The sequence below is a fragment of the Nicotiana tomentosiformis genome, chromosome 3, assembly GCF_000390325.3.
Source record: "Nicotiana tomentosiformis chromosome 3, ASM39032v3, whole genome shotgun sequence".
In the NCBI taxonomy this organism is placed as follows: domain Eukaryota; kingdom Viridiplantae; phylum Streptophyta; class Magnoliopsida; order Solanales; family Solanaceae; genus Nicotiana; species Nicotiana tomentosiformis.
Genome location: NC_090814.1, coordinates 38082038 through 38094766, shown reverse-complemented (window position 1 = coordinate 38094766; position 12729 = coordinate 38082038). Strand labels below are relative to the sequence as shown.

General features: G+C 41.6%; 1 protein-coding gene across 1 annotated transcript; it reads left to right on the top strand.

Annotated features, from left to right (window-relative positions):
• The first annotated feature begins 4265 nt into the window (after positions 1 to 4265).
• LOC138907643 (uncharacterized) lies at positions 4266 to 6931 on the top strand. Its single transcript, XM_070198247.1, has 2 exons — positions 4266 to 4745; positions 6899 to 6931. Exons 1-2 carry the CDS (start codon positions 4266 to 4268, stop codon positions 6929 to 6931), a joined length of 513 nt encoding a protein of 170 aa, XP_070054348.1.
• The last annotated feature ends 5798 nt before the right edge of the window (positions 6932 to 12729 follow it).

The following is a 12729-nucleotide window of genomic DNA, read 5'->3' as shown; positions in this document are numbered from 1 at the left end:
CGCTGACTTAGTCAGCCTATCCACAATGACCCTAACTGCGTTGAACTTCCTCTGAGTCTGTGGGAGTCCAACAACGAAATCCATAGTGATACGCTCCCACTTCCACTCAGGAATCTCTATCTTCTGAAGCAAACCACCGGGTCTCTGATGCTCATACTTTACTTGCTACCAATTTAGACACCGAGCTACATAAGCAACTATATCCTTCTTGATCCACCAATAATGCTGCCGCAGGTCCTGATACATATTGGCGGTGCCTGAATGAATAGAATATCGGGAACTGTGGGCCTCCTCAAGAATCCACTCACGAAGTCCATCCACACTAGGCACACAAACACGACCCTGCATCCCCAAGACTCCGTCAGCTCCAATAGTAACCTGCTTGGCACCACCGTGCGGCACTATGTCCCTAAGGACCAATAAATGAGGGTCGTCATACTGTCGATCTCTGATGCGCTCAAACAAAGAAGACCGAGTGACTATACAAGCTAGAACATGCCTGGGCTCTGAAATATCCAACCTCATAAACTGGTTGGCTAAAGTCTGAACATCTGATGCAAATGACCTCTCATCGACTGGAATGAACGCAAGGCTTCCCATACTCGATGCCTTTCTACTCAAGGCGTCGGCCACCACATTGGCCTTTCCGGGATGATACAAGATAGTGATATCATAGTCTTTCAATAACTCCAACCACCTCCTCTGCCTCAAATTGAGATCCTTTTGCTTGAACAAATACTGAAGGCTTCGATGATCCGTGAAGACCTCACACGACACGCCGTAAAGATAGTGCCTCCAAATCTTCAGCGCATGAATAATGGCTGCCAACTCTAAGTCATGGCAGGGTAATTCTTCTCATGAACCTTCAACTGCCGCGACGCATACGCAATCACCCTGCCCTCCTGCATCAATACCGCATCGAGCCCAACACGGGACGCATCATAATATATCGTATAAGATTCTGAACCTGTGGGCAACACCAACACCGACGTTGTAGACAAAGCAGTATGTGGTCAACTGACAAATCGTTCTACAGTTATTCAGTCCAACTCCAAAATTTAGGAAACACTCTACTCTTAGCAAACGTATGGCATGCTTCATACACCTTAGTTGAGTCGATCCTCGGAATTGACTCACAAGTAGGAAAGCCACCCTAATGTCAACAGGTCATGCACCTAATAACATACCTTCTATGGAATGATAAATTAATCCAAATTAAGATACCAAGGATTCGAAGCAAAACACTTGCCTAACCTTTTCTCCCCTTTTATATGGAAATCAACCACAACATCCCGAAAATTAGCATAATCATGGGAGCACCCCAAAAGCTAAAACAGTGGTGGAGAAATATCTGACAAGAACATGGAGATGGAATCAAGTCACATCTCGGAGCACTGATGAACATTCGAGCTAATGGAGTGCTTACCAGGTTGTTGATAGAGTTTTGGGATCCTGCAAGGTGTTTTTCAAGTTTATCAACTATGAGCTGACACCAATGCCTGAGGAAATTACTAATTTTACTGAATTGCCATTCGTCGGATGGAAGCCTATATTACCAGTCATCATGCCGGGTCACGGGTTTCTCTACGCACAAATATTGAAGAGTGACAGGAACTAGAGAAGTGTCGAAGACCGGTGTGTAATCCTAGACTCTTTGTTTGATAGATTTGGGCATCGAGAAAGCTACGATTTGCATCTTGATGAGTTTTAATGTGACAAGGCAACATGGGAGAGCCTTCTCCTCTTGACCTTCCCTATAGCATTGTTGGGACTTTTGGTTTTCCCACAACGGAAGGGGCGAATCAATATCAATATACTACCTTTGATTCTGGCCACATTCCGATGGAATTTGCGGGTCACTCTTGTTTAGATGCTTTTGGCATAAATGTTCATGTCACTATTGGCATGTTCAAGTGGGTATGATTTCTTTTAAGGCCGCAACTTGCTGTTGAAAATATGGGCTACAGAGAATTTCTGCCAAAGGGAGCTGACCATCGATTTTTTTGTCAGCACTAGCAATATAATCTGCAGTCACGAAAAGAGGATGATACTGGGCCACACCACACGGTCACAAAGAATGGCGGGAACTTTGACCCACCTAACCAAAGAGTTCATTAACTAGAAGCTTTTCTTGGCTAAGTGGTAGAGCAATTGTGAGAGGCCTGGAGAAATATTTCATAGAGTTGATAGGACTGGAAGGGATCCATCCATATGCATCACTGAGAGTCCTGAGGCATTTTGGATTGGTTCCCGACGTACCTCTTTGGTATCGAATGGCTTTGTATGAGGACGACTACAATGGACAAGCTCCAATTCTGAGGGAAAGACGGCTTCAAGATGAGTGGAGTGACCTGATCACGATGGGTATGGTGAAAAACGCATGGTGTACTCTTGAGTATTTTGTATGGGTTACTGAAGAAGATCAACTGGACAAGCCCAGTAGGGAAGTATTAGCCGGGTTGCAAAACTCAAGAGCAGCCTTGCAAGTATACTACGAGATCCTACCTCACTATCTCGTCACCCCTGCCAGGCACCAATAGGTATTCCCAGGATCTATTGATCACATGCCACCGCCGCCTGATGATGACAACTAGATGGTAGAATACATACAGATTGAGTATGAGGAAGAACCATAGGAGGATCTGGAAGAAGATGTAGAGTATAATCATGATGATGTCAAGGAAGAATTCGAGGAAGATCCTGAAGAAAATCCGGATGAGGAGAGCTTGGGAGGAGATTCCGGGGATGACTATTGAGTTGTTGGTTGATTTCATTTTTTGTTCTTTAAATTCCCTAAGGGCAACTCTATAAGCCCATGAAACCTTTGTACACCCTAGAAGGATCACATTGTAGCAGTTGGCAATTATTCCTTATCTTTTGTATCAGTGATGTAAAAGCCTTTGAAGTCATTGTAATCCACATAGCTTCAGAAAGCTCGCCTCAAACTCGTCTGACCATCTGAACAGGGCACCCTTCTGGGTCAACCTGGTCAACGGGGCTGCTATAGATGAAAACCCCTTCACAAATCGACGGTAATAGCCCGTCAAACCCAAGAAACTCCTGATCTCTGTAGCTGAAGTGGGTCTAGGCCAGTTCTGAACTGCCTCAATCTTCTTAGAATCTACCTAAATGCCCTCTACTGATACAATGTGCCGCAAGAAAGCGACTAAATCCAACAAAAACTCGCACTTTGAAAATTTAGCATACAACTGGCTGGCTCTCAGAGTCTGAAGTACAACCGCATTGGTGACTTGTTTGACCAGTTGCAGGGTGCAAGGGTGTTCTCTAAGACTAACTTGATATCTAGGTATCATCAGATGGAGATTCATGCTTCAGATGTAACGAAGAGGACTTTTCAAAACAGGTATGGGCACTATGAGTTTTTAGTGATGTCCTTCGACTTTACTAATGCCCCGACGAAGTTTATGGATATGATGAATCGGGTGTTCAGGCCGTATCTTGACTCATTTGTCATTGTCTTTATTGATGTCATATTGATCTACTCGCATAGTATGGAGGAGCATGAGACATTTGAGGTTAGTGCTTCAGACCTTGCGGGAAGAGAAGCTATATGCTAAGTTCTCCAAGTGTGAGTTATGGTTGGATTCCATGTCTTTCTTGGGGCATGTTGTATCAGGTGGGGGTATTAAGGTGGATCCCAGGAAGATCGAGGTAGTCCAGAGTTGGCCTCATCCCACCACATCGATCGAGATCAGGAGTTTCTTCGGGTTAGCATGTTATTATCGTCGATTTATGGAGGGATTCTTGTCTATTGCAACACCCTTGACTAGATTGACCCAGAAGGGTATCCGTTCAAATGGTCCGATGATTGTGAGGCGTGCTTTCAGAAGCTTAAGACTACGTTGACTACAACACCGGTGTTAGTGTTGCCCTCCGGTTCAAGAATGTATACTGTGTATTGCAATGCTTTATGCATTGGCTTGGGTTGTGTATTGATGCAGGAGGGGCTAGTTATTGCATATGATTCACCTCAGCTGAAGCCCCACAAGAAGAATAACCCCGTACATGATTTGGAGTTGGCTGCGATAGTTCATGCTCTCAAAATCTGGAGGCATTATCTCTATGGGGTGTCCTGTGAGGTTTACACCGATCATCACAACTTGCAGTATTTATTTAAGTAGAGGGACCTTAATTTGAGGCAGCGCAAGTGGCTTGAGTTACTGAAGGACTATGATATTACCATACTTCACCATCCGGGCAAGGCGAATGTGTTTACAAATGCCTTGAACAGAAAGGTCGAGACTATGGCATTCATTTTGGCTGAGGAGAGGCCATTGGCTTTCAACATTCAGTCCTTAGCTAACAGACTTGTGAGGTTGGATATTTCAAAGCCCAGTCGAGTTCTTGCATGTGTTGTGGCTCAATCTTCATTACTTAAACCGATCAAGGCTTGTCAGTACGATGATCCGCACTTGTTGGTTCTTAGAGAGACAATACTACAGGATTGTGCCACGGAGGTTACTATTGGAGAGGATGGTGTTCTGCGACTCCAGGGTCGCTTATGTGTTCCTAATGTTCATGGCTTGAGGGAGAAGATTCTAGAGGAGGCACACAGTTCTCGGTGTTCCATTCATCTAGGAGCTACAAAGGTATATCGAGACCTGAGGCAGCATTATTGGTGGTGGCAGATGAAGAAGGACATAGTTGAGTATGTAGCGAAATATCTACATTGCCAGCAGGTTAAGTGTGAGGACCAGAGGCTAGGTGGCCTACTCCAGCAGATGGTTATACTAGAGTGGAAGTGGGAGTGCATCACTATGGACTTCGTAGTTGGGTTGCCGCAGATGTTGAGGAAGTTTGATGATGTTTGGGTCATCGTCGACAGGTTGACCAAGTCGGCACACTTTATTCCGGTGGTGACTACTTACTCTTCCGAGAGGTTGGCCTAGATTTACATTTAGGAGATTGTACGATTGCATGGTGTGCCTGTTTCTATCATATGAGATAGAGGCCCTCCATTCACTTCGCATTTCTGGAGAGCAGTACAGAGTTATTTGGGTACCCGCGTAGAGCTTAGTACAACCTTTCATCCGCAGACTGACGGGCAGTTGGAGTGGACAGTTCAGATTCTAGAGGATATGCTTAGATCATGTGTTATTGACTTCGGAGGGCAATGGGATAGATTCTTGCCCTTGGCCGAGTTTTCTTATAACAACATTTATCAGTCCTGCATCGAGATGGCTCCATTTGAGGCTTTAAATGGTTGGCGATGTCGTTTGCCCATCGGGTGGTTTGAGTCCGGCGAGGCTAGGTTATATAGCAGAGAGTGAAGGATGCCTTGGAGAAGGTAAAGTTAATTTAGGAGCAACTTCACACAGCACAGTCCAGACAGAAGAGTTACGCAGATCAGAAGGTGTGTGATTTATCATTTATGGTGGGCGATAAGGTTCTCTTAAAAGTCTCGCCGATGAAGGGTATCATGAGGTTCAGAAAGAAGGGCAAATTGAGTCCGAGGTTTATTGGCCAATTTGAGGTGTTGAGGCGAGTTGGGGAAGTTGCTCATGAGCTTGATTTGCCTCCCAGTCTATCGGGAGTTCATTCGGTGTTCCATATGTCTATGCTCCAGAAGTACCATGCCGATAGGTCGCATGTATTAGATTACTGCACGGTTCGGCTAGATGAGAGTTTGGGTTATAAGGAGGAGCCAATTGCCATTGTTGATAGGCAGGTTCGCTAGTTGAGGTTCAAGAAGATTTCTACGGTAAAGGTCCATTGGAGGGACCAACCAATCGAGGAGGCAACTTGGGAGGCCGAGGAGGACATGCGGAGCAGGAATCCACACTTATTCAGCACTCTAGGTATGATTGTAGATCCGTTCGAGGACGAACATTTATTTAAAAGGTGGAGAATGTAACGACCCGACCAGACATTTTGCTTTCTAGATCCCCGTTCTTCTAATTAAGACTTCCTGTATGTGTTCTTACTGTTTTATGACTTACGGGGATGGTTAGTTAGGGTTTGGAAGGGTTCGGGTTGGAATCAAAACACTTAGTTCCCTAATAGTGACCTAAGATGGCCAAGTTTTACTTGAGTCAATATTTTTAGTAAACGACATCGGAACCGGGATTTGATAATTCAAATAGGTTCGTATGATTATTTTGCACATGGGCGTGTGTTCGGATCGGGTTTCGGGTAGGCTGGGAGCATTTTGATGCTTAATGTGAAAAGTTGGTTCATTGAAGGTTTTCTATTCTTTAAATTTGATTTGGAGTAGACGTTCGTGTTATCGAGGTCCGTTTGGGATTCCGAGCCTGGGAATAGTTTGTGATTATTTTGAACAATATGAAACTCAATTTAACATTCATCAGTTTAACAATGATCTTATTAGATACATTGCATAATTTGAAATGGCTAGGATCTTTCGAAAACAGTCTCTCTACCTCCATAGGATAGGGATAAGGTCTGCGTACACATTACCCCTCCCAGACCCCACTTGTGGGATTCCAATGGGTTGTTGTTGTTGCATAAATTGATATGCCTAATTTCTATGGTATATCAATGACATGCCGAACATGCTGGTAGAATTTACCACTAAGGCCTTCCAGACCTAGAACATTCTCAAGATTAATAGAGAAAACACTTTCCTTCACTTCCTACATTGTAAATAATAGCAGTAAGGAGTTTTTTGTCCTCTTCCGTGGCCACCATCTTCAACTATTGGATCTTCACATTCCTCAGAAATGTCTTCAACACTTGAGAGATTCTCAAAAAATTCAAAATTACATCTGCCACCTTCCTAGTACCCTCTACCTATTTTCTATTTTTATCTCTGGTTTTTTGAATGAACAACCTCCTTCTTCTATCTCTAAGGACTGCATGAAAGAAAGAAGTGTTGGCATTCCTTTCTTTTTCCATTTGATCCTAGCTTTTGTCTTAGGGGGACTATCTTGTTACTTCAGAAACTTGGTGAACTCAACTCTTGCCTTATACAAATTCATGTTATTTTCTTGGCTATTACCAACTATAGCAGCCTCCTCCAGCTTTCTAATCAGACTTCTAATTTTTTTGCCTCCTCATATATATCATCAAAAGCTTCCCTAGACCACAAACTAAGTACTTTGCACATTTTATTAGTTTTATGCTGAAAGATGAACACATGGTTACCTGAAACATCTTCAGACCATGCTTCTGGGATTAAAATTAGTCATCATGATCTACCAATATGTTTAAGATTTTGAAGCATCTAATCTGCTCTAACATAATCCTCACATGTAATAAGCAAAAGTGCATGATCTTAATAAGACCTGGATAGATGAATGAAATTTTGTCCCTCCAAACTAGTCAAACCAATTAGCATTGCACACTAGCATATTCAGCCTCTTCCATATGGTATTGGGAGGGTACCTATTGTCACTCCATGTGAACAAGGGGTCCAAAAAGACACTATCCTATAAGTCACAGTTTTTCAAACGAGAAATGAAGTTGAAACTGTCTTCAATTATAAATGGCCTTCCCCCTAACTTCTCTTCTGCCATAGACATACATTCAAGTCCCCAACCACACCCCATGGGCCAACCATCCTTTTGGAAGTAGCCCAGAAGTTATCCCTTAATTCATTTCTTAATTGTTCCTCATATATTGCATACACAACATAGATATGGAATAAAACTAATCCACGTGCTCAAGTGATGTGCAACAAGAGCTGTTGCTCCTTATCTTTTAGGATATATATCTCACGTTCTAAAGACCGGAAAATTCATATCTTATTGGAACAAGTGTGGAAGTATGTTTGGTATCACAACTTTCTTTTGTGCCTGACAATTTTCTTTGTTCTCACCATAGGCTCCCTTTATCTAAGGTTCATTGCATGACACTCTTCTCTTTCTTACGCGAGACAGGAAGTATAACTACCGAAGCGATTTCAACTTGTCCTGTCTTTGGATAAGTATTGCGGTTAAGTCAGTTAACAAGATGCTCATAATTCAACTTCCTATTCAAGTGAATCTTCTTAGAGCAAACCATGTCTTTGTCTACCGCTTTCTTTCATAATAGAGCTGTAATCCTGGCTAGAATAAAAGTCTCTCGCGCGGGCGAAGGAGATGCATTTCTGGTACAGGTTGTATTGGACAAGCTTTAAGGGAATAATCTCTTTCTTATTTATGTATTTCTTTCCCATGACGACTAAGAACAGGTAAATCAAAATTTTCATTTTGAATTTCGGACATCAACATTTTCACGGTGTTTCACGATCAGTATTGAAAATGAGCAGAGAAGTAGCAAAATGTGCGGAACCACGTATTGGATTACTGTAGTCACTGGGCCTTCTATTATCATGGACTAGAGTATGACCTACATAAAAGACTCTGTTCATCTAATGTTCAGACATTTGCAACTCAGGTTGCGTAGGATCATGTTGACTTGGAAGAGCTGGAGCAGCAATTCCCACTTTTCGCAGTGACTAGACAGTTCTTAGGTCCATAGGAAGGTGGTACACTGAAGCCTGATGAGGATATCAACTCTGTTGCATCAAATTAGGATTTTTGCATCCCTAAAGGAAAATGCTTGTTACTAAAGTTGGGGGAGGGGGGCTCCTATTTGTTATTTACTTTATTTTCGTTTACCATTTGACTTTGTTTTATTTATTTCTTGCTTTGATTGATTTTGTGGCATGTAATCATAACTCTGTATTCTATTTGAGTTGTAATAGTTAGTATTTATAATTGTCTATTATTGTAATTGTCCATATGCAAAGTGGAGGCACTTCTCTTGGTTTTGCTAATACTTTGAGTATTGTGAGTGCTTTGTTTGTGATGCTTAGAATCACTTCTTGAATCTTGTGCAGATTCCATAAATGATTGTGTTGGTTAACTACTTGAGGAGAGAGCCGGAATATATCCGATCTTGAGCGATTCATGTGTTAATGTGTGAGTCAGGTTTTAATGACATTTTGTGTATGTCACCTGATGTGTAGAACTTGCCCCAATTATATGCAGAACAAAATACAAAATCTTGTTCAATTTAGGAAGTACTAGAGATGTTTCTTTGTTTATACATATATGGCTTTTTGCCCACATGATCTCATGTATCCTAATTAGCCCCTTTGAGCATGTAATCTCAATTCTTTAAAAATTGTGATACAAGCCTAATCACTTTGGTTTGAACTGATGGTATTTTGAACCTTTTACCTCTAGTGAGCACTTGAAATTATCATGAGATTTCAAAGTCAAGTGAAGATTTATTTTGGTTTTAAATGGAACTTTTAAAAGGTAAAAGGTGCCCTTTTAGAAAAGAAATCAAGAGCTACTGGTAGGGTTTGAAAAAAAGAGTAAAACAGAATAAGAAGAAAAGAAGGGGGAAAAATTAGAAAAAATATATTTTGCAGAATGAAGAATAATGTTCCTTGCTAGTGACGATTTTTACTTTGTTTATGCTTAAGGAAAAAGGAAACTTGGTGTAATAGAATTTTGAAGTTAGAAAATTGTTGTTAAGAAAAAGAAGTATGTGAATGTGAAGTTGAATGTATTAAAGTGGTTAAGGAGGTTTAATCACTACTATCCATATGTATACTACCCGTCCCGCAGCTAACATTACAAGCAAATGAAGTCCTATGTGATCTTAGACTGAGCAAGTTTGAATTAGTCGAGTTCTACATCAAGGGCAAGCCAATAGTACATCTTGTGTAGCACATGACATTGTTTTCGAGAGTAAGTTAATTGTTTCTATTCTTAACCCCTTATTGTTCGTGAATATTATACGTGTGGGACTATTCTCTGTTATTTGTTGTAAGGGGCACATGATTTATGAGGTATAGGCAATATTCTTTAGCTCCTCTGATGGAGTAAGTGGGCGAGTCTTGAAAATTTGGTACTTGTGAGTTGAGTCCTGAAGCTCGAATGTTATGATGAGACGATTAATTGTTTTAAATATTCTTAGCATGATGAGTTAAAAGAGTTGTCACGACCCCAATTTTCCTCCGTAGGATGTCGTGAAGGTAGCTATTCTCTAAGATTAGGTAAGCCTAACAAGCATGCAGAATAATTGAAATAATAACCTAAAAGCTCAAAACATCAGCAACTGTATAAAGTAAATACTGCAAAGTATATAAAATTTTCAAAACCCGGTAGATATAAGTCACAAGCTCTAGATACAGTGTTGCAAATATCCTATACATCACTCTCTATCAAAAACATAAAGAAACAAGGAAAAGACGGGATAGAAGGGGACTTCGAGGTCTGCGGACACGGGCATGTGTATACCTTGAAGTCTCTAAGCAGCAGCACCACACTCTAATATCGAGGCTGATAGGATGTACCTGGATCTGCACAAAAATATGTGCAGAAGCGTAGTATTGGTACACCACAACGGTATCCAGTAAGTGCCAAACCTAACCTCAGTAGAGTAATGACGAGGTCAGGTCAGGGCCCAACTGAAAATAGAATCCCGCATTTTAGCCCACCTTATCACACCGCATAACTTCTAGTAGTTCCTCTACTAGCCACGCGTATCAAGACTACCTTATCACACCGCATTCGTTTCAACACCCAGACCTTATACCACCACGTGCGTATCAACAATCATAACAGCACGACAGAAACTCCGCGGAACAATAACCACGGCACGGCACGGCAGAAACGTCGTGCAGCAATAACACCCACAAAGCATAAACCTCGTGCAACAATAGCAACAGTCACCTCAACAATAACCACAAAAACCAAACATAACAACTGAAACAATGATATTCCAAGGATAGCAATTCCAAGTAAGGACTTCCATAGTTAAATAATGAATACGGAATCAAGGAAGCAGGTAATTCAGCTGAAATAGGCAGTGAAATTAGGCTAAACATGATGAATATAACGTGCTAAAGTACTTAATTAATGCATGAAAAGGAAACATACTTAGCAAAAACCGGAATTTTCACAAATTATCACCACAATACCAAATCCTAAGGAGAATTTCCCAACACAAGGTTAGACAAGTCACTTACCTCAAATCTCGCTCAATCAATCAATAAGAAGGCCTTTCCCTAAATTTTCCGGCTCCGAACGGTTCATATATAGCCAAAAGTAATTACACACTATAAATATAACTGTAGGAAACTAATCTAAATAATAAAATTATGATTTTAGCAAAGAATTAAAAAATCGCTCCAAAAAGTCAACCCGAGCCAACGTCTCGGAACCCGACCAAAATTATAAAATACGAACACCCATTCGATATCGAGTCCAACCATACATGAATTATTCAAATCCGACCTCATTTGGCCTTTCAAAACTCAAGAATTTGGTATACGAACTTTACACCTTTTCCCCCAAATTTTCAACTCAAATCCTTAATTAAATGAAAGAAATCAAAGATAGATTAGTAGAAATTAATCAAAAATGAGTTAGGAATACTTACCTTAACAATCCCTCAGAAAATCTCTCAAATTATCGCCTTAATCCTAGCTCTCAAGTCCAAATGGTGAAAAATGACATAAATGTTACCGCCCAAATTCCACTTACGTTAACGTGAGGGTCCACTCGCGAATGTGGTGATTAGTGATCCTAGGCCCCCGCAAATGCGGAACCTCACTCGCGAACGCGTGAGGTCAACCCAGTCGTCTCTTTCTTCGCGAACGGGTGACACAGTACATGATCGCATAGCACCAAGACCTGACCCCTTTCGCGAATGCAAGGCCATCTTCGCGAATGTAAAGGGTGAATTTCCAGCCATATCTGAAGACTCTTCGCGAACACGGGAAAATATTCGCGAACGCGTAGAAGGAAACTAGAAGCACCAGATTTCAGCAATCATAATATTTCGAAATGCCCCGAACATGGTCCGAATCACACCCGAGGCCCCGGGGACCTCAACCCATTATACCAACAAGTCCTAAAACATCATATGAACTTAGTCGAGCCTTCAAATTACATCAAACAATGCTAAAATCACGACTTGCACATCGATTCAAGCTTAATGAACTTTTGAACTCCTAACTTCAACATTCGATGCCGAACCCTATCAAATCAAGTTCGATTGACCTCAAATTTTGCACACAAGTCACATTTGATATTACGGACCTACTCCAACTTTCGAAATCAGAATCCGACCCCGATATCAAAAATCCCACTCCACGTCAAACGTTCCAAAAATCTTTCAACTTTCCAACTTTTGCCAATTAACGCTGAAATGACCTACGGACCTCCAAATCAACATCCGGACGCGCTACTAGGAACAAAATCACCATACAGAGCTATTGGAACCGCTGAAACTTCATTCCGTAGTTTTCTTCTCACAAGTCAAACTACGGACAACTCTTACGACTTAGACTTTCAATTTAGGGACTATGTGTCCCATTTCACTCTGAAACTCTCCCGAACTCGACACCAAGCACCCCGGCAAGTCATGTAACCACAAAATGAAACAGAAGGAGCAATAAATAGGGTATCGGGGCTCGTACTCTCAAAATGACTGGCCAGGTCGTTACATCCTCGCACTCTAAAAATAAACGCTCGTCCTCGAACGAGTATAAAGACATACCTGAAGTGGTGAAAAGATGAGTATAACGGATACGCATATCATGCTCAGTCTCCCAAGTCTCCTCCTCGACTGGCTAACCCATCCACTGAATCTTCACTGAAGCAATGTTCTTTGACCTCAACTTTCAAACCTTCCTGTCCAAAATGGCCACCAGCTCCTCAACATAAGATAAATCCTTGTCCAACTGGACTGAGCTGAAGTCTAACACATGAGAGGGATCGCCGTGATACTTCCGTAGCATGGAAA

Bases quoted from the DNA above. Each gene is read 5' to 3' on its own strand.
- LOC138907643 (XM_070198247.1), top strand. From the start codon at position 4,266: ATGGCATTCATTTTGGCTGAGGAGAGGCCATTGGCTTTCAACATTCAG. The intron at 4,746-6,898 runs GTTATACTAGAG...CTTTTGTCTTAG, and splicing joins GTGGCCTACTCCAGCAGATG to GGGGACTATCTTGTTACTTC.